Below are 22,930 nucleotides of genomic sequence, written 5' to 3'. Positions count from 1 at the left end.
AATAAGTTGAATTTGTGAGTAGTAGGATTCAATATTTCTAGTTGTGCCTTGTAAAAAAGGTTTTTGTGCAAAATAAGTCGTGAGCAGCAAGATTCGAACCTACGCAGGCTATAAGCCCACATGATTTCTAGTCATGCCCGATAACCACTCCGGCATGCCCACTGAATGAAAAAAAGAATAAGTCGAAGTTGTGAGCAGTATGAATCAAGATTTCTAGTCCAATTACCACTATTTTATTTTTAATTTAAAAAAGATTTTTGTACAAAATAAATCAAGAGCAACAGGATTTGAACCTACGCAGGTGAATCTCACGTGATTTTTAATCATGCCCAATAACCACTCTGGCACGTCCACTGAATGAAAAACATTATAAGTCGAAGTCATGAGAAGTAGGATTCGAGATTTCTAGTCGTGCCCAATAACCACTATTTTATTTTTAATGTAAAATAGATTTTTGTGCAAAATAAGTTTCCTCGAGATTTCTAGTCATGCGGATAACCATTCTATCATGCCCACTAAATGAAATGGTACGCCCACTGAATGAAAAACATTATAAGTCGAAGTCTTGAGAAGTAGGATTCGAGATTTCTAGTCGTGCCCGATAACCACTATAAAGTTTTGTGCATAATAAGTCTTAGGAAGTAGGATTCGAGATGAGCAAAGTCAGTCATGGTTCAAGCTGCGCGGGCAATGCCCATTTGATTTTTAGTGGGCCCGATAACCACTCCGACACGCCCACTGAATGAAAAACACTATAAGTCGAAGTCATGAGAAGTAGGATTTGAGATTTCTAGTCCTACCCGATAACCACTATTTTATTTCCAATGTAAAATAGGTTTATGTGCAAAATAAGTGCCCATATGATTTCTAGTCATGTCCGAAAACCACTTCGACATGCCCACTAAATGAAAAGTACAATAAGTTGAAGTCGTGAACTGTAGGATTCGAGATTTTTAGTCATGCCTGATAATCATTCGGTCATGCTCACTAAACTAAAAAAAGCTAAAAAATAATTTAATAATTAATATAAAATAGTTTTTTTGTGCAAAAGAAATCGTGAGCAGTAGGATTCGAGATTTCTAGTCAGGCGGGATAACCATTCTATCACACCCACTAAAGGAAAAAAAACAAAAAGGTAAAATCGTGAGCCATTCAAAATTTAAGTCATGCCCGATCACCACAATGGCAAGCCCTCTTAATTAAAAATAATAATAAAATAATTTTATTTTTAATGTAAAATAGATTTTTTTTTTTTTTTTTTTTTGCAAAACACCAGCAAAGCCCACATGATTTCTAGTCATGCCCGATAACTTAGGATTCGAGATTTCTAATCATGCTCGATAACCACTTCGGCACACCCACTGTATGAAAATCACAATAAGTCGAAGTATTGAACAGTAGGATTCGAGATTTCTAGTCATGCCCGATAACCATTCCATCACGCTCATTGAATTAAAAGAACAATTTCAAGTCATGAGCGGCCACTTCGGCACACCAACGGTATGAAAATCACAATAAGTCGAAGTATTGAACAGCAGGATTCGAGATTTCTAGTCATGCCCGATAACCATTCCATCATGCTCACTGAACTAAAGAATAATTTGAAGCCATGAGCGGCAGAATTCGAAACTTCTTGTAATGCTCGATAACCACTCCGACTGAACGAAAAGAAGATAAAAAATTAATTTTATATTCAATGTAAAATAGATTTTTGTGCAAAATAAGTCATGAATAGTAGGATTCAAACCTAGACAAGCAAAGCCCACATGATTTCTACATGAAATTTCTAGTCATGCTCGATAACCACTCTGACACGCCTACTGATTTCTACATGAAATTTTTAGTCATGCTCGATAACCACTCTGACACGCCCACTAAATGAAAAGCACAATAAGTCGAAGTCGTGAGCACTAGGATTCGAGATTTCTAGTCATGCCCGATAACCATTCCGTCACCCTCACTAAATGAAAAGAAGCTAAAAAAATAATTTTATTTTTAATGTAAAATAGATTTTTGTGCAAAAGAAGTCATGAGCAGCAGGATTCAAACCTGCACGGGCAAAGTCCACATGATTATAAGTCAAGCTCGTAACCACTCCGCCACACCCACTAAATGAAAAGAAGCGTAAAAAAATAATTTTATTTTTAATGTAAAATAGATTTTTGTGCAAAAGAAGTCGTGAGCGGCATGATTCAAACCTGCACAGAAAAATCCCACATGATTTCTAGTCATGCCCGATAACCACTCCGCCACACCCACTCAATGAAAAGCACAACAGATTGAAGTCATGAGTAGTGATGATGTATGAATTGTATCGTATGATGTCGTATACTAATATATGATGATGAATGAGTTATAATGATTTATGAGTTATGATGCATGATGATGTGCGTAATATATATATTTCAATGTATGACGTACTCGATATGCTTGATGCACTTTATGGCGATATGATGAGTATGATGATTGCATGTTGTTTATCTTAATATATTGATATTTTCCATAGTAAGCATGTTATATGATGATGAATGTCATATTGTGATATGGAATCAACCCAAGGAAAAGTATGAAATGGATTACCTTGATGATCAAGATCAAGAGTAAAGAAAACTCGTTTCTAAACTCGTGATTCGAATCACTCCACAAAAGGTTTAATCACTACCACTTGAATAACTCTAGCATATAAGTTCTAAACATAAGAATTTGCAAAGAAGATCTTAGCTCTCAACAAAACTAAAAAAAAATAGAAATTCTATTCCTTTATAATTAAAAAATGTGATGTCCCTAATCAAAGAAAAGGAGGCTTATATAGCCTTTAGAACGTTAACCTATATGACACATAACTTTCAAATTAAATTTGCTAGTAAATGAAAAATATTCATAACCTCCATATTAAAATGGCTCGTTAATGATGAAATATGGTAACCTATGTAGGTTTCAATATAACCTTAACCCTTTGTATAAAAAACAAACAAATATTTAAATTATAATTAAATAGTGCAATGAATGAAATGTGTTTATTTGTCATCTTTGGACTAGTTCTGTACATTTTAGTTGAGTTCATTAAATGCAACTTAAATACATAATGGAGATCTCCAACGTCTTCCAGAATTTCCTTTGATGAGCTCACCATATTTTGAATATAAGTGTACAAGGTTTATTGTAGCTTCTTGGCTCTCGTCCTTGTAGTTGGACCTTGAGGTATGGAAATTCCTTGGTCGTGGTTCATATCATATTGCATCATATCGATAGACCGACATAGGACACAACCCTAAGAGCATGAAAATGATATTAATATAAATATCCAACGAGCATGTGTTACTTGCTGTAACAAAGAGATGAGACTAGAGGGTTATGTCAGAAGAGGTGTTAAGATGGGAATTAGAGGGATCTCATGCGTTTTGTATGTTCATAAGTATAGGGATACTTCCCCTAGAGATGATGAGTGCGGACACGCACAATATGATGATGAGAGTGTTCATGGGGAGCATGACACCAGGGGTTCTACTGACCTACGGACGTTGCTCCAGAGTAGCTTGACTAGAGAGTGTCTAGGGGGTGTGCGAGTCTCCTGGGGATTCACACTGACACATGTGGGTTGTGTGTAGGGAAGTACTACACATCCATAATAGTCCGAGACTGGAGGCCACCCCTAAATGAGATAAAGATAGGTCCCAAGAGCATGATTGCATATGTTTGCATTCGTATGGCCCCTATAGTGGGGTCACTCACTGAGTATTCTTCGAAATACTCAGGTTGTGTGTCACATCATTTTTTCAGGTAAAGACAAGGCGCACATGTATGGATGACGGCGGCATCGCGAGCAAAGACTGTGGCACGTGTATAAGGTAGACTCATATTTAAATTCGTCTTATATTAGAATAAGTTATTTTGCATTTCATCAATTTAAATTATTTTGTATTTATTTTTATTTTCTCTAAATATCACTATTTCGTATTTAAACACATAAGACCATGATTGTATTTTCAAGAGATAGAAGATGTTTTAAATGTTTTCAACATTTATACTACAGATGATGTTTTCTTTTAAGATTTAGATTCCGTATTTTAGCAGAGCATGAGACGTTAATAACGACCCTGGCTAACTAGAAATTTAAGGTCGTTACATCTAGTATTTTGGAGACTTGACCAAATAGGGAGTTGGAAACATAATCATACGAGATGAAATTCTATAACGACCTATTTTTCAAGAGATTCAAGCCGACAGTCACTAACTGACATGGAATTTTAAAAATACTAAGTAATTTAAAATTTCTAAAAGCATGCACACATTTGGTAAACCTCGATTCAAATAGGTCATTCAATTAAATTAAACAAGTGTATGAAAGACTCCAGCCATATATCATACATAAAATATGAGCAGATGAATAAATCAAAAACTACATCTGAATAAGAGTAATTTTGAGAATATGAAACCAACGAGGTATTATTTTTCTCTTTCTTTTCTTAAAATATTAAATATTAAAATTTTGATTTATATTATTTGAATTAAATTAGAGTTTCCGCTAAAAAAAATAAATAAATAATTTTTTGATTTAATAAAATTTTTATAATTTGTATTAATACTAATTTTATCAATTTCAACATTTAAATGCATACCGACTAAATTCTAAAATTTTCATATTAAACGTCGTCGTTTAATTGTCTATTCTCGGACTTCAAAATATAAACGCGTTAACACTTGTGGAAAATTAGGCCAATTTCCATTTAATTTATAAGATAAATGGTCCTTCCATACCCAATAAATAAAAATATTGCCAATTTTAAATACAATCTATTTCCAATAAAATTCCTTTCACTTTCCTTGAAATTTTGCAAAAGTAGAGTGGGGTTTGTTTATCCAAAATTTAATGGACCAAATATAGCTTATATAAATCCACAAAACTCAAAATGTTCTTTTTTTTTTTTTTTAATTAAATTTTAAAAAGTTTATTTTAAAATTTCATTTTTTATATCATTATCCATATATTCATTTACTATACATTGGTGAAATCCTGTGGATCGAGAACATATTTTGAAAGTGTAATTATTTTTGTAAAATTGTTTAATAATAAATTATTTTAAATTTTGTAAGTTAAATGATTGTGGGGTTAAAAACTAATTTCCTGATCTCATAATGTCAATTATTCCTAAAATTCCTCTCATTTATTGAACTAAAAAAGAGTGATAAATTAAAGGGGAGGAGTATCCTAAGAATAATTCTTAGGTCATGCAAAGAAAATGTGATTTATTCAATGAATGTAATAAAGTTGAATTAATGTTGGGAGCATATAATTAAATGCGATTTTAGTAATGCTGTGTGTCACACAAAATTTAATTGGAATTTAGCATAAAGATGGAAAGAAGAATAAGAGCAGCATAAAATTTAGGTTGTGTACTTCCAAAAAAAACCCTCACATTAAATGCTCCTCTCCCTATCTATTAGCTACGTTTTTAGCTGTAAATTAAGCTATATCATCAATAAATTGTTGAGTAACATAGATAATCATTATTGATTTTTAATTATAATATGAATCGTATATTTATTATATACGTAAATATGATAATAATGGCTACCATCCTTCGCTTAACTTATACATCAATAATAATTACAACATAACCACTTATATTTAAATATTTTTTATTAGGTTAAATTAATAAAAATATTTGAAGTATCCTTAAAATTTTTAAAAGTTTTAATATAATATCCTTAAAGTACTCTTGCCTTAATTTTGAATAGAAACGGTAAGTATTTTGTTTAAAAAATATGCTTGAATTTTAAAAAGTTTTATTAATATACTTCAACTTAAAAAAAAATCAAAAATATATTTACAGGTAGTAATATGTTTAAAAAATATCAATAAAAAATTTATAGTTGTCAATATATGGATAGAAACATTTTATCGACACTTTATAGATTATCTACGAACATTTTAATGTTACCTTGAAAAGTTTATAAGTATTTTTGAAACCTAGTAATAATGATAAATGTATTTTTGAATTTTTTTAAAAAAAATTTAAGAGTATTAATAAAACATTTAAAAAAATTTAAAAATTTAGGAAACAAAATATTTACTGCAAATGTATTTAAACTTTTTTTAAATTGGATATTATTAAAACTTTTCAATTTAGAGAAATTACTATATTTTTTTTAATTAATTTATCCTTTTCCATTATTACAAATTTTTTTTATTTACAAAAATACATTTTTATAATCTAAATTTTGAAGCTCTATCTATCTATAAAAACTCTAAACTAGTGATTGTATCAATATTGCAATTTATATTATAAATGTATCAATTTTCACAATCAAAAACTAAGCATTTACACAATCAACTTATAATTATTTTAATTAAACTTGTAAGAATTAATTTAAACCATTCGATTCAATTGTAAGCGTAGATGTTAGATGTGAGAGAATTTATGAATGGACCAATTTTCAAATTAAAAATCTAAATTGATTTCTAGTCTTAGAATTGTAAATTTGTACACGTCTAAACCATACCAATTTAAGGAAGCAAAGGTCCAGCCCATCAGGAACCCATCCCCATGAAAGTACTACGAATATCCAATGGGCCTCATTTATCGGCCCATCTTAAGCCCAAATTTAATAAGAGTTGGCCTCAAAAAGTAGTTTATTCTAATTTACCTGGATATTAAAAAATGCAAAGATATATATTTGAACATAGTCAGAAAATTGAACAAATATATTTATTGGTATGGTAATAAAAATAAAAAATGTGATGGTTGGCACGTGGCATGGCAACTATAAGTAGTAGTTTGCAGATATGTCCTTATAAATGTAATGATTTACCCTGGTGTCCTTGTGTGGTGTGGCCATGGAGAAAGAAGGATAAGAGAGAGAAGAAAAGGGTATGAATTATGATGGAGTTTTGGTTCTGGAAGTGAACAGAGTTCAGTTTTGAATATGAACTGCTCCCTTGGCCTCCACATCCCCAAGGCCCTGCCTTCTCTCTCCTCTTCCAAAACCATCTCTCCTTTTCTCTCCGCCCCCTTTAAGCTCCTCAAATTGCCCTCCAACCCAACCTCCATTAGTGTCCTCTCTCTCTCTCTTTCTCTCTCTTCTTCTCTCTCTCTCTCTCTCCTGTTTCTCTCTCTTAACATATATTTTCTTTCTGGTTTTAGTTTCAGGTGGTGGCTTGCATCAGAGAAGATCCCATTGGCTTTCTTCGCCAAAAGAAAACCAGTTTGTCTCTTCAATTTGCTGCCCTTTTAGCCACTGTAAGCAAGTTTCAAATGTTACCCTTTTGCTTTTTCTCATTCTGAATTTTAAAATTGGATTAAAAATGAAATCGGAGCAGGTTGCGGAGCCGGCAACTGCTGTAACAGGGGACAACAATCATGAGGTTCCACTGACATGGATTTTGACACAATTAGGCATTGTTGGATTCTTTTACTTCCTTGTCTTTCCAGTATGAATTTCCCCAAAACATTTGGTTTCTTTTTTCTCTTAGTTTCTTATGAAATTAAGTTGCATAAGATTTGGTTTTCTGGGTGAAATTTGCAGCCAATCATCATGAACTGGTTGAGGATAAGATGGTATAGAAGAAATTTGTTGGAAATGTATGTCCAATTCATGTGTGTCTTCCTTTGCTTCCCTGGGTACGTCCATTTATAATTAACTACATCCTTTTTTATTTTCTTCCATATAATCGCATCTTTCTTCTAAGTTGTGAGTGAACAAACTGTGCAGCATTCTATTGTGGGCGCCATTTCTGAACTTCAGAAAGTTCCCACGAGATCCATCGATGAAGTATCCATGGTCGACGCCCCAAGAGCCGTCTCAGATCAAAAATGGATACTTGAAGTACCCATTTGCCAAGCCTGAAGATTACGACTGGTAACTGTTTGTAAAAATGCCTCTTCCAATTTCCAAATTCAAACTCAAACCTCCCTTCCCACGACCAACTGCTGCCTTTTTATTCAGCTCATTATGCTCTGTATTTTTGTATAATCGATGCATCTAGTGGAAATATATGGTCCCGTTGAATATTGTTGTTTGTTTGATGGGTCACTTAGAGTGCATATTTGGTTCATTTTCTAGGCTTAGGATTAAACTGGTATAAGGGAAGAATCCATAGCAAGATGTTCTGTATCATCTTATAATTGCAAGGTATAATGACACTGTGAGACACAGATGCCATTAGATGACTGAGCTAATTTGAGTCCAAGAAAATATTTTAGGGATCCAGAATCTTTAATCTTGAAATTAGTATGCTTAATAGTTTTCTACTTCAGCTGGATACCACCAACATAGACAAGGAGGCAATAAACTCAGCCTACACGTGTGTTATGAGATTGTAACAACTAAGCCTTCACCAAATATTATTCTCTTTAGGCTTTCTTGTCTAAGATGTTGTGTCCCAAAGAGGGCGGACACCGAATGGTGTGCCAGTGAAGACGTTTGGCCTCGAAGGGAGGTGGATTGTGAGATCCCGCATCGATTGGAGAGAGAAACGAATGTTAGCGAGGATGCTGGACCCCAAAAGGAGGTGGATTGAGAGATCCCACGTTGATTGGAGAAGGGAATGAGTGTCAGCGAGGCCGCTGGACCCTGAAGGTGGTGGATTATGAGATCTCAAATAAGTTGGAGAAAAGAACGAAGTATTCTTTATGATAAATGAATAAAACAATACGACAAGATTATGCGTAGAAAACGCTATGGCTATGATAGATGGATAAAACAATTCGATAAAATTATGTATAGAAAAAATTATGATTATGATAGATTGATAAAACGATACGATAAGGTTATGTATAGGAAGCGATATGATTACAGTAGACTAGTGAGACGATATGGTTTGAATAAGTTTAGAAAATGATATGATCGGAATATGTATATGGAATGATATACCTAGGAAATGTATTTATATATATATCGTAATATAATATGAGAATGACATGACATATGTTATGGTATGATAGGTTTGATGAATTCATATAGCTATGATAAGATATGTTGAAGGCACACTCGGGATATATTATGTGATTGTTACGATATGATATATGTTGACATGAATGATATGATTGACATGCAAAATGACGAACTAGCATAAAATACAACCTCGACATAGTATGCTAAATATGATAAACGATATGAAATACGATATGAGAAATGATACGATAGAATGATATGAGATGAAGGAAAACGATAGTGGGTTGTATTGAATATTAATAAAAATGGAAAAATGTTGGGACTTCATGATTATTGTGTGTTCATGCACTGTGGTATACCCCTATTTCTTCACAATAGTACGAACACGTACACTACTAGGCAGGGAATGTTCATTATGTTTATCATAATGTTGTCATGACGGTCACTATTTCTAACGGGTGTCCAATATCAACAGCTTTCAAAGAATGCTCGCGTGACCAAAAAGGGGGCCCAGAAAGTGTGTGAACAGACTGGTTGGTCCATACTTGCACGTGTAGACCGTGTGTAAAGAAATTAAGTACACCTATCAATTGCCCGTAAAGATAGTCGCCAAAGGAAAATATACTATTATGATATGTTCATACATGAAATTATATGTGTTTTCATTTAATCCCAATAGTGGAGTGAGTGACTGAATATTTCTTACGATAATACTCAAGCCACGTGCCAAGTCATGTATCCTTGGACTTGGGCCTAGTAGGCTTTTGTTTCGGCCCAACCAAAAATTCCACCCTCAACATCAATAATGTATTAACCACATGAAATCGAAAGCCCAAATCAAAACTTTATTATCGAAGATAGCAATTCTAACATTGGTTCACATTTAAAAGTTAAAATCGATAAAATTGAAAGTTCAGTTAAACTATGGTTTAGTTTTTTAAAATATATAAATAGATTGTTTTAAACAAACTGAACTCTCGTCGAGAAGAAATTAAATAATACAAAAAAATGGGCATACAAACATAGTACAGACAGAGGGAACCAATAAAGACACCTAAAGACCTTACAGTAAAAATAAAAAATAAAAAAAAATAAGAAGAAGAATACCCTTTAATTTTACAATTTATCTCTAAAAATATCTCCTCACTTTCAAAAAATCCAACAATACTTTTAAACTTTCAAAATTCTAAAACAAAAAATTTAAATATATCTTTATAGTTCGGACTATGACTCATGAACTATCAAAATTAATATTAAAAAGTTTGTAGATAATCAATGAAATGTCGATATATGGTTTTCATTCAGGTAATGCTATTTTTAAATTTTTCATGAATATTCTATAAATAAAATACTAACCTTAAGGATATTTTTTAATTTAAAAAGATGTGGAAGGATATTAATGAAACTTATTAAAGTTTAAAGTATATTTGAAATACTATTAAAAGTTCTAAGGGTATATTTTGAAATAAAATATTAATGATTTCAATCCAAAATTAACCGTATTTTTAAAATCTTTAATTGAAACTTTTAAAAGTTTAGGGATATTATTATTATTATTATTTTTTTTTTTTTTTTTGTTGAATACAGAGTTAAAGATATTTTTATTAATTTAATTCTAAAAATGCTCTAGTCCATAATAATAGGACCACCAAGTAGACAACCCAAGAGGTATCAACTTATCTTAGTAAACCAAATACAATATTCTAAAAAAATCCCTTGAATAATTTAGCCAAAAAAAAATAGTAAGAAACAAACATATTAACCAAACAAAAAAACTTTATATGAAAATTGAATGTTAATTGGTAAATAAATGAGAGGCCTTAAAACTATTAATACCCAAAAGAGTAAATGCATTTGGCCACTAAATATTTGCAAGCTTGCTTCCACAATCATATTTGGCCACTTTATTTTATTTTATGTCCCCACCCCCAACCACTTTGTTTTGTTTCAAAATAGCCCCTTTATTTTGTTTTATTTCTTTTTTTTTTTTTTTTTTTTTTTTTTTTTTTTTTTTTTTTTTTTTTTTTGGTTGGACTGTGCCTATTTCCCATTTTGAACTTGTTTTGTACTTGAAGCAAAATAAACCGTCAAAGCAAACTTTGCTTTACATTACATTGTTCCCCTTCATATAAAGCTTCTCCAAAACAAAACATTATAGTTTTCATTACAAACCCAACAAACACGAAATTATCTACGAATATGAGATCGAAAGGAAACAAGAAGATTTGAAATTTTATGAACAACCCAGAATGACAACAGTTTTGGACAAAGCACTCAACTTTTATATACTTACAAACATAAAGATGTAGTGTACAGAAACTCTTTCAAATAGTAAGGAAAAAGAGGGGAAAAAAAAAAAAGAAAGAACAAACAAACCCCATTTGATGAAATGATGCAAATGATGGAGGGAGGGGAAAAAGAAGGGTTATTTACCCAATTTCTTCCCCTTTCCCAGCAAAAAAAATAAAAGAAGAAAAGATTGTGCTTAAATCTAGAACTGCCTAAATGATACTCTAAGCTATATGTTGCTGGCACTGGAGTCTTTGCCTGTGGTGTCTCCAGCTTTGCAAGCCAGCCTCTTTCCTCGCAAAAACATGAAACAAATCATACACTGACTCACTGACTGACTACCTACACCTTCATTCACCTTCCCTCATAAGGTGATGATCATCATGAACACAACCCACAAAAAATTTGGGCCAACTTTGAAGGGTGGAGGGGGGACGGGGGGACTTTTGTTTTTATATCAGGAGGCTCCACCATATGGAGCCTTTCTGATTCTGTCGATGTCGATGACGATGACGATGACACAGCGGGGTTGACGGGTTTTCGGTTTCTGTATCATTGATTGTTGCATCAGTTCAAATTCCAAACGACCAAGTTTTCAGTTTGTTTTCCAAAGAGAATAACGATGCATCTTCAGAGTTTAAAATGAAATAAACGAAGGATGATGCAGAAGGCTTTTACCTGTTTTGGATTTTGTTTGGGGGATGTGATCACGATCATGCTACGACACCGTCTCCCATATTTTTCAACTGGATATCGACGCTCCTTAGATCTCGGAGATGCTGTAAGATTTCTTGGAGAAGCTCTAAGCCTTTGTCTCCTTTTCTTAGGGAGCCAATGCAATGCTTTAGAAACTCCCTATCTGCTTCAAGTGCTTGTAATCTCTCATACACATGATCCACTTCTTCCTCAACAGCAACCCTCCTGAATTCCGTGTCGAATTTGTTGTCTAAGGACGTCTGCATCGAAACAGAGTCGAACCCTTGTTCTTCTCCAATGGTTACATCTTCAACGTCTGTATCGACTGCATCGTCGAAAAGAGGAAGAAGTCTTTTGGCTTTCGTGCTCATCGTTCTCTTCCCTGGATGATGGTTTCCATTCATTTCCTTGGCATGATGACCGTTTTCGAATCCATTTGTTTCTGAAACAGAATCCGAGTTCTTATGGTAGCCATTGCCATTATGTTCACTATAATGCTCAATGTCATCAAATTGTTGTTCTTCATCACTCAAGGTGAAGAGCTTCTCTTCCAACATCTTCAGCTCCTCTAGAATGGACAGTCTTTCTTCCTCAAAGTTTGCTAATGTTTCTTCCAAATAAAGAACTGCCTCAGCTGGGGTGTTTTGATTGTTTGTTTCTTGGTTACAAAACAAATCTTCATCTTTCTTTGCCTCGGTGTTCAAATCGATCGACAGCCCATCGCTATCATCGGCATTGCTACAAGAAACCGAGGAATTTCTACTTTGGATGCTCCCTTCTTTCCTGTTCCTCAACAATGCCATTTTCTCTTTGGCTTCATAATCTTGAAGCTTTTTTCGGTAAACTTCGATTCCTTTCTCGAGCTCTTGCTTTTCCTTTTCTCTCTTCACCACGAGCTCATTCAAAAGCTGTAAAGCTTCCTGGTCATATTCAGATTGTTCTTCCATCATTCTTTGGTACTGTAAAGCTTCCATTTGCATGCTTGCTTTCTCCTCTTGAAGCCTATTTATCATTGCCATTGTCTGGTTGGCTGCTATGGCGGAAGCACTTCTCTCTTCTTCTAGCTCTGAATATAAGGCATTCAAAACCTTTCGTTCGGTTCTCAACGCCGACTTCAATTTCTCAATCGTCAATACTCCATCCCCACTTTCAGTCTCGCTTATGACGCTCCCATCCAACGACTCTTCGGCTCCAGATTCTTTTCTGTCTAGTAATAGCAGCTTCTTGTGTAGCTGGTGGAAACTATCCATTGAAGTTGGTGTATCAGGAACTTTATCTTCTTCCTCATTCTCATTGAGCTCAGACCTCGACGGTTTGTGATCGTCTGACGGTTGAGAACTCGTTTCCACGGACAATATCTTGAACTCTACCTCTTCCTTAGCGTCCTCAGCTTCCTCCGCTTCCTCAGATTTCTCAACTTTGTTATAATCTAAATGTGGAATGCAGCAAAACACAAATGATCGGATTAAGCTAAACTCCTTATATGGACGTGGGAAAGCAAAGGAAAGAATGGTAGCTACCTTGCATATTGTCATCAACTACCAATGTTGAAGTTGGGGAAGGATCTTCTTGAACATTGGGATGTGAAGGAATGTCATTTTGAGTTTGAATCTCATCGATCGGTTCGTGATCGGGAATATCCGTCCCGATTGAAATCTCTACTTCATGCTCATCATTCCACTCGTGAATATCTAATTTATTGAAAGAGATCAAACAAGAACAAAAACAAGCACAAAATTTCTCAGGTATTTTCACATTTGATCTTCAAAAGAACATAACATCATATACTGAAATGTTAGTGCCTAGTCTAGAATAGTACCTTGATGAAGATCTGAATCTGGCTCTCTTGTTGCCACCACTAATTCTGCAAGGTCTTCTTTGTGAGCATCAATGGCTGGAGCTTGAATTGCTTCACCAATGGAAGCTTCAGCTTCTTCTTTTTCTTGCTCTTCTTGCTCTTCTTGTTCTTGTTCTTGTTCTTGTTCTTGTTCTTGTTCTTGTTCTTGTTCTTGTTCTTGTTCTTCTACTTCCATTGATGGATCTTCATCTGAACCCAACCCAGAGGCCCTTGTGCTACCCTCCTCCACCTCCATGGCTTCCACCTCTGCAACTTTCTGCTTGCTCTCATGGAGAGAAACAGAGAGAAACTCTGCCAATCTCTCTCCTGAAATAACTTCCCAATCTTCTGTCACATCTTGTCCCTGCTTCTCAAAGTTGGAACCAAAATCCAGAACAACATCTTCATTCCCACAATCCTCTTGTTCTTGTTCTTGATCTTGTTCTTGTTCTTGTTCTTGTTCTTGTTCTTGTTCTGGTTCTGGTTCTGGTTCTTGTTCTTGTTCCTCATCTTTCACTGAGCTTAGGATATTGCTTTCGTTGTTGTTGTGGTCGGAGGCTGAAAAATCGATCAAATCGACTGGAATCAACCGCCGATCATTGCCCCGGTCAATGTAAAACTCAAGATGATGAGGGGCAGTCTCAGCCGATTCATCCTCTCTCTCACAAACGAGTTGAACAGTTTTTTTATTAAGAGAGCTCAGATCTTCAGCCAGTTCAAGAAAATCTCCGTCCTTTTCACCACCCATTTTAGCTTTATCCTCCTCCTCCTTCTCCTCCTCATGAACCGCCGAACCTTTACAGCAACAACCACAAACAGAGCAACCGGAGTTCTTCTTAGCCTCTTCCGCACCGGAAACGATGGAGATTTCCCTATTTCCGATGATATCTTCCGTGGGGGAAGCATGGATTTCATCAGATTGAACATCAATGTCCGCTTCAGAAATCAACTTCCCCTTCTGGGCAAAATCCAAATCCCCCCAATTGGGCTTAATCAAAATACAAGGGGAAAACAACCGATTCTTCAAGCTCTCCCCACAGCAAGAACAGCACCTAAAATCCTCCTTCTCATCACCAAAAAAGGCGAAGTTCTTAGGAATCTGATAGAACTGGTTGGGATTAGAAGAGGAGAAGCAATCCTCGCACAAATCTCGAAGCTCAGTAAGTTTGCGGTGATTCGAACAGTAACCCAGATTAGAAATCTCCATAGCATGAGGTTCACAAAGAAGATCTCTGTAAGAAAACTTCTTCCCAGGCTCGAACACATGGTCGACTCTAGAACACCACAAACAGGGGCGCTTCAAACCAAACAACTCAGCAAATTTAATAATCAGGTAAGAAAAAAGAGCTTGAAGAAGAAGAAGAAAGATGAGAACCCATTCGAGAAGGGCGTAGACTAAAATAAGGGTGATCTTGTTGGAGTTTCTGTGTAAGAGGGTGGCGAATCTGTTGGCAGCCATGGATGATGGTGGAGTTTTGTGTTTGTTGTTTGGTGGGTATGTACAGAGGAGCCAAAAATGGAGGATTTGGGCAAAATTAGATGTTTATCGCAGAAAAATGGTGGAAAACGGAGAGGAGAGAGAGACAAGCAGAAGAAGATGAAGAGGGAAGGAAGAAGTAAGGGAAGTTGTTTTTTATTTAGACTAAACAAAAAGTAGAATGACAGCCAAATATGACTTCAGACCTCACTGTGTTCCCAATTTTCAACGAGCTCAAAAAATGGAATTTTTTATTTAATTAATAATATTAATTATATAAAAAGAGATTGCCAACATGAAGTAATTCATATTTAAATTTTATTTCACTTATTTTATTAATTATTTAGTAGATATGATCCAAGGCACACCACTTTATAATATTAATTACAAATTAATGAAAATGACGAAAATTATTATTTTTTCATTCTAAACTTCATTAAAATTTTTATTTATAATAAATCTAAACAAAAGAGGAGCCAAGTATTTGGTCACTAAAGATGCCTTGGGATTTTAAAAAATTATAAATTTAATTTCAACATTATTATTAATATTATTTTATTATTTTCTCTAAAAGTAAATGTGTGTGAGGTTAATGATAACGGCTCCACAGCCTCTTCTTTCTAATCTTTTTTTTTTTTTTTAATAATTAATATTAACAAAAAATAAAAACTTTGGGCACCATGGGTGGCCCACAAACCATACCCATGAGTTGGTGGGCCATTGTCAAGGTAACGTGTGGGCCCACGTCAAGGATGCCCGACGCTCACTTCATTATGCCGATTTCTTTTTTTTTCTTTTCTTTTCTTTTCATATTTAAAATTAAATAAATTAATAGCTTTTTTTTTCTCCCTAATTTATAGTTTTATATGGTACGAAAATATTCCCTTTTGTAGGATTTATTACTATAATATTTTTGTGTAAAATTATGATTAATATATTTGGTAGATTTAAGTGAAATTCAATCAAGGAATTGAATTTTGATTATTAGGTTTTGAAACGTTATGCATGTATAAAAATAATGTATTCAAGATTTTGTAAAAAAATGAAAAAAAAAAAGAATAAAATGTTAAATTATGTTTTTCTTCTCTTAAAAAAAAGGGAATATATATATATAATTAGGTGGTGCCAAAAGAAAAAAGAAATTAAAAAAAAAGGGGGTGGTTTGTAAACAACAGAACCGACCAATCTTTGCAGCCTTCTGCTAAACCGGTTAAAAAGGTACGGAGTAGGTTCAAGGCTGCGCCACCCCTTACCACACATTCTTCCCCTCTTCCCTCTCTTTTTTTCCCTTTTTTTTATTGTTTTTTTTATATATATATAATTTGACTTATTAATTTCATGGTTTCCTTACAATTTCAATTTTAATTAAATTCTAAAAAAAAAAATCGATTTTACTTTTATTGTTTTACAAGTTAAAGCATATTAGCGAGAGGGGAGCGATTGCCAATGAGAACGTTGGGACCTAAAACAGGTGGATTATGAAATTGGAACAAAAGCATTTTTTATAAAGACATAGAAATCTCTCCCTAATGACACGTTTTGAAACATTCGAAAGAAGTACGAAAAAGAAAATCTAAAAAAGACGATATCAATTAAGAGTGTTTTTTATCCATAATTTGAAATAGAAGAGCCTAAACACTCAATTTTTTTTATAATCTTTAGGATTTTTTTTTTTTTTTTTAATTAGAAACATCCTTCCATTTACGTCATCATTCTATAATTTATCATAAGAATTAACCTTTCAACTTGTACAAAAACGACATAATGTTGTTCATATGAATATTTTAAAATTTTCAAATATTCAAACCATATGTCACTATTATTCATACGAAATGAAATTGTTTATTGATTCAATTGGTATGTTATAGTTGATCCTTTTAATCTATATATATATATAGTTAATTTCTACAATATTTTGTGATTTCTCCAAACTTATATGTCACTAATAGCTTCACTTTTGACTTCATATACGCTCCTAATCTTAGTTGATTAGACATCCAATTTTGTTTATTAATATATTTTTATTTTAAAAAAGTAGAACCTTATTTGATTTGATCAAAGTCCATTCAAATGGATCAATTCTCTTCTAGAATCTCAAAATTAAATTGGTTTTTTTTTTTTATAAAAAAATTTATTGACCAAAAACAAAAATAAAAAAACCATGTTGATTTTTTAACTTCTCAAATTTAAGTGAATAAGTGTTAGAAAATTATTTTTTAAAATGAACATGTTAATTAAAAGCTATAACTTGTCTGGAAGGGAACAATTAAACTGAAAAGCTGAAATATGTTTATTAAAGTTGGAAGCAGGGGTGTCCCTTTTCCCTTGTTTTTTTTTTTTTTTTTTCTCTTCCAAAACCTTTTTATTTCTTTGACTAAAAGAGGATGAATTATGAACAATGATAAAGAAATTTCATTGAGCAAGATAGAAAAAGGAGGAAGGAGAAGAATAAGATATTATCCAGGAAGAAATAAATCTTTTAGTTTTCGAATTATAATGTAATTTCTTTTAGTTTTCGAGTTATAATGTAATTTTCAAATTATAATGTAAGTTCAAACAACATCTAAAAAAGAAAAAGTAGTAATATCACACATGGTTTTGTTTTAATCAATTTAGGCATATAATGGCTAACTCGCTGCTATCAAATAAAAATTATATAAAAATTATATGTAAAAATCATATGGAATATATTGGGTGTGACTCCATAGTTAAATAACTACTCAAATGTAATATGGACCCCTATCAATTTAGATAGTTCACTAATAGAGGTTAGTTTGACGACTCTTTAATAGTCTCAACACAGTACTGATGTATAACATGGGAGAGCAACTCCATGTCTCAACGAACTACTAAGATACATATGTGGACTTTGCCAATCTAGACATTTCGTTATTAAATGTTAGTTGGCGACCCTCTAATAGTCTCTACATAGTAACTTGATAATATCAACTATTAAGATAAAATATGGACCCTATCAATTTAGATAGTTCACTACTATAAGTTAGTTCATGGGGCTCTAATAGTCCCACACTCTAACCTAATAGCATAAACACAAGAAGACAGACCACATATGTAAGGGAGTGAAAATTACACAAACAGGCATTTAATCAAACAAAATTACACAAACAGGCATTTAATCATATTTTTACTCAAACCTCATACAGTAGATTCACGTAGCATATTACGACAGTTTAATTATTGAGGAAGAAGAATCTAGATCCTTCCCTCAAAATTAAATAATAGGACATGGTCGGCACACAAACAATAATAAATAAATAAAAATGTCGTTATATTTAATTAAATTTAGAATATAGTTGAAAAAAAATCAATTGGCCCACTATTTTTTTTTTCTTTAAAACTTTTTAATTTTCCGGTCCAACAATATGTGCTCCCAACACATTTTTTTTTTACGATAATTCACATTTAATAAATTAGAAAATGGAATATTGAAAAATAGAGAGAACTTAATGAATTAATTTTGGGACCCAATTATAATATATTTTTATTTTTGGTTTGCTTGGTCGCAAGAATACGAATATAATTACCATCCAATAATTAATAACATAATTACAATTATTCACCAAAATATGTTGCTTAATTTTTGCATAAAAATCATACATACAAATGCAATCATAAAAAGTTGATATATATATATATATATATATATATATGGAAAATTTCCTCCATAAGACATAAAAATTATATAACTAATTAATTTCAAGTTCAAGCCTTGTCACTTATGTTATTAAATTTAATTAATTACTTTTTATATTAGTTATTTAGTAGCTTTTATGTTAAGATTTGTTGTATTATTTGAGATGAAAGTTCACAAAATATAAACATTGAATCCCATCCATTTTAACTTCTTTTAAGATAACACCCAAAAAAAAAATTCAAATAAAATAAAATAGTTGAACCATCTCAATCATATTTCTTTATTTATTTTTTGATATAAATAAATAATTAAAAGAAAATCTCATTTAAAATTCGCTTAATTAATAAAAATTCTCTCCAACCTTTCCTTTCATCTTAAAAAAAAAAAAAAAATTCAAATGAAACAAATTCCACGTTTATGAATATTATATAACCTTTTGAAAATACTGGAATATTTTTTTAAGATAAAATAAAAAATGAATAAATATTTTATTAATTTAGTTTTTTAAGTAAGTATACACGTTTTCCATCCTCAGAAAAAGATTAAAATGAAACAAATTCCAAAGTAACTGACTAATATTATAACCGATAATGTCTTTTACTTGAAAATACATTTTCAAGTAAATTTACCATCAAACCCATCAGGTCCACACGAAGGGATAGTAACAAATTTGTTGGGTTTTTTTGGCATGCATTATCAAAGAACTTAAAATAAAAAACAAATTAGTTAAATTTCAAACTAATAATTGTATTAATTAATTTTTTTTAATCAATTTAGACGATTTATTAAAATTTAATTTTAAAATGAGTGGATAAGACTGACAAATATTAACATAATATTAGAGATAAACATTAAAATAAGTGAGTAGTACTAACCTCCTAGAATAGGCAAGTTTTCATCTTCTGTTCTTTCTCTATTTTTCTTCTAATAATAAGACAATCACTAATTAGGAGTCTAAGTTGACTTGCAGATAAAATTTTGACTTAAATTAATAATTATATTTTTAGTTTATTTTATTTTCTTAATTATACGTTTCTTTTTATTATTAATTTATTTTAATTTCTACTACTACAAATAAACTTGTAGTATTTTTTTTTTAAGTTTAGAAATGCATGTTTTATTTTGGAAATATGGTTAAGATGTCATAAATATATTAAATAATTAAGAAATGAAAGGACAATTGTTCATAAATTTAAATTAGAAATTTTGAATTTGAGCTTTGAACCAACTTGTTGGACGTTAGTAGTAATTACTCTTAATTTTTGAGCAAGTGGTTAAGCTCTCATTTTTCAACGCTATAATTTAAGAGCTCTTCAATTTCAAAATCTACCCTAAGTTTGGTGGGAAGGATGAAGTAATAATCACAAATATTAACAACTTATTTGGAAGTTGCTTAAGAACTTACTTGGAACTTATTTGGAACTTATTTGGTTAATACCTAAAAACTGAATTGGCACACCACTCCCTCATCCACATCAGATCTACCAGCATTGCATTCCAACTAACAGCTCATCCCATTCACACCCCAACCACGCACTCCACAAACCGGCTAGTTTCAGTTCAATCATGAATATGTATGGAATGAAATATCATAAATATGTATGATGAACACGAATGAAACACCATGAATATGTATATACTTCTTATAAGGAATGTATGTCACTATTAGCATGGAAATATTATCTGTATGATCCCACTTGACTATGATTTTTCTTCCTTTCTTAATTTAATGGGAGACCTTAGGCATGTTATGAGCATCATCTCATTAAACTATCCTTTTATTATCATGTTTATGTCTAATCTTTTGGTCTGCTAAGCCTCAAAACATCATCTCATTAGTGTTGTGTGCTATGTTAGAGACATGAGAGCAACTAACCGTCGTGTTGTGAGTTACGTCAAGCCCACTAAAGCACCTAGTAGGCAAATCACATTTGACTGAAAGAGTGTCTTACATATTATCTCTAAGTGTACATTACAACATAATTAGAGAAACTAGTAGAGATAGTTAGTCATAATATCCTAGAACTTATTTACACTCGAAAGGATATAAGATACCTAGTTAAGCCACATACTACATCTTACTTATAGGCCAATAGGCCAATAGATAGTATAGTGATGTTACTATGGATGGTATGATTAGGCCAATAGTTAGTATAGTGATGTTACTATGGATGGTACGATTAGGCCAATAGATGGTATAGTGATGTTACTATTGATGGTACGATTAAGTGTTTATAAGTTGACGTTGTATTGTAACGGATGAACAAGCCCTTAAAGTTCTTCTATGTTAAAAGATGGAAGACATGGGAAAGTGGTTGTAAGAGGTTAGTAAAGAACTATTAACCAAAGATTTACGTTTTTTAAGAGCCAAATGAGTGGTGTTTAGGGAATTAAAGTCACGCTAAGAACTCAAGTGAGTCATGGAAGCTCAATGATAAGACTCTTAGATTTCGTTTATTTTAGATAGATGAACAAGCGTTATTGATAGCATATGACCAAGATTGAGAATCCAGGTAAACTTGTCTGTTGGCCTATAGTCATATTTATGTAATGTGTGCAAATTCATTGCGAAGAATGTATCCTTATAGTTCAAGAGCTTTGTGGTCATAGAGGGAGTCGTTTTGGAATGTCAATCCATTTTCGTGTTTGAGTCTTTTGTGTTTTGTTTTGCAATTCTATCTCAAACTCATTATCCCCTTCTATAATAAAGTTGAACAAGATGTCTTATTATTTTGTATTTAATTTTGGTGTTGTTGACTTTATTTTGTATATAATTTAGGGGTTCTTATTTCTGTTTTAAAACTAAAATCTTTTTTACTTATTTATTATTATTTTTTTTTTTTTGTAGCCATACTTCTCTTTCTAGGGTCCTTACCTAGAAGATCTTCAACTATTTCTAATGATGGTAGGCATAGAATCGCTTCTCATATTATTACTGATTATACGATGTCTACTAGATAATCAGATAATCAACAACTAATCTCTAGTAGTAAGCTATTATGTGACATGGGTCATATATGTCCTAGAGTTAGATTATATACAAGGTACTGTCTCACCTACTGTAGGGTTAGGTCAAACGATAGAAATGATTGAGAAGAGTTAAATATTTTAAACTCAGCCATTGAGATAGATTTAGAGGAGCTTGATCAAATGACATTAAGAAGTGAAAACCATGCGGTGAACTCAGATAAGCTTAGTAGAACCAGACATAAGACTCTTTAGTGTTGATTAGTTTAAAAGAGCTAACCGAATCTTACTTATAATATTTTATTGGAAGACATATATTGATTCTAATTGAGATTGATGTATAGTTATAAGCTATTTACTGAGTACCTTACCATCTTCGTAACATAGGGATAGGAGAAATATGAAACAAAGTCGAGATCACCAACATAGAAAGGGGTATCTCATTGGAGTTTGAATTTTTCAAAAAAGAAAAGAGAAAAGAGAAAAGAGAAAAGAAGATGTAAGAAGGTATGATTAGGTCCAGAATCTTAGATTTGAGGCAGATTCCAATGTTTAAAACCCTTTATGCCTCTCCATATTCAAGGACAGATTTCAGAAATGTATTAGCAATGATGATGAACAGCTGATTTAACCAAACACAAGAAGAAGAAAAGGAAAAACCCTAAGAATTGTATATGGTAATTGCAATAATGGGAGACTTGAAAAGATGGGACACCAACCATTCCCCCTTTTATCTATTTTGGCCTCCTCTTTACTCTTTACTCTTTACTCTTTACTCTTTAATCCTTTACTCCTTTCAACTTTTGACCCTCTAATTCTTCTTCTCTTCTCTATCCTCTCCATGGCGATATCTTGCTCCAATTTATTGTTGAAGTAAGCGTGTATTTGTTTATTTTTTTAACTTTTAGAAGATATGTTTATTGATAACCATTTTAATCTTATTTGATCTTTGTAATTTTTGTTTTGAAAAATTCTGTAAATGGTTTTTTTTTTTTTTAATGAGTCTTGTTTTCTCCCAATTTCTTTAATCATCCCTATAATGAAACCTTTTAATTTATAGCTAAATTCTAAAAATAAAAATTATATTTGTAAAAAAAAAAAAAAAAAAAAAAAA

General features: G+C 32.3%; 2 protein-coding genes and 1 non-coding gene across 6 annotated transcripts; 1 reads left to right on the top strand and 2 right to left on the bottom strand.

The window, feature by feature from the left end:
* Positions 1–78: 78 nt before the first annotated feature.
* TRNAS-AGA lies at positions 79–162 on the bottom strand. Its single transcript has one exon. It is a non-coding gene; the product is annotated as a tRNA-Ser (tRNA).
* A 6,648-nt stretch (positions 163–6,810) lies between these two features.
* Positions 6,811–8,020, top strand: LOC111456098 (NAD(P)H-quinone oxidoreductase subunit L, chloroplastic). Of its 4 annotated transcripts, none has more exons than XM_023097879.1 (6): positions 6,811–6,979; positions 7,010–7,056; positions 7,152–7,241; positions 7,322–7,432; positions 7,528–7,622; positions 7,714–8,020. In XM_023097879.1, exons 1-6 carry the CDS (start codon positions 6,928–6,930, stop codon positions 7,862–7,864), a joined length of 546 nt encoding a protein of 181 aa, XP_022953647.1. In that variant the 5' UTR covers positions 6,811–6,927; the 3' UTR covers positions 7,865–8,020. The 4 variants fall into 4 exon arrangements, with proteins under 4 accessions (XP_022953647.1, XP_022953639.1, XP_022953630.1 ...); XM_023097871.1 differs by having other exon boundaries at positions 6,812–6,979; positions 7,146–7,241; XM_023097862.1 differs by having other exon boundaries at positions 6,812–7,056.
* A 3,020-nt stretch (positions 8,021–11,040) lies between these two features.
* On the bottom strand, positions 11,041–15,363 carry LOC111457823 (myosin-binding protein 3-like). The gene is made up of 3 exons (XM_023100226.1): positions 13,700–15,363; positions 13,401–13,571; positions 11,041–13,309 (listed from the first exon to the last, which is right to left on the bottom strand). The coding sequence occupies exons 1-3, from the start codon at positions 15,174–15,176 to the stop codon at positions 11,898–11,900; spliced, it is 3,060 nt and encodes a 1,019-aa protein (XP_022955994.1). The 5' UTR covers positions 15,177–15,363; the 3' UTR covers positions 11,041–11,897.
* Positions 15,364–22,930: the final 7,567 nt, after the last annotated feature.

Source organism: Cucurbita moschata, unplaced genomic scaffold (genome assembly GCF_002738365.1).
Source record: "Cucurbita moschata cultivar Rifu unplaced genomic scaffold, Cmos_1.0 Cmo_Scf00002, whole genome shotgun sequence".
NCBI lineage: Eukaryota > Viridiplantae > Streptophyta > Magnoliopsida > Cucurbitales > Cucurbitaceae > Cucurbita > Cucurbita moschata.
Note: the sequence above shows the minus strand (reverse complement) of the source record. Positions and strands in the feature narration are given on the sequence as shown.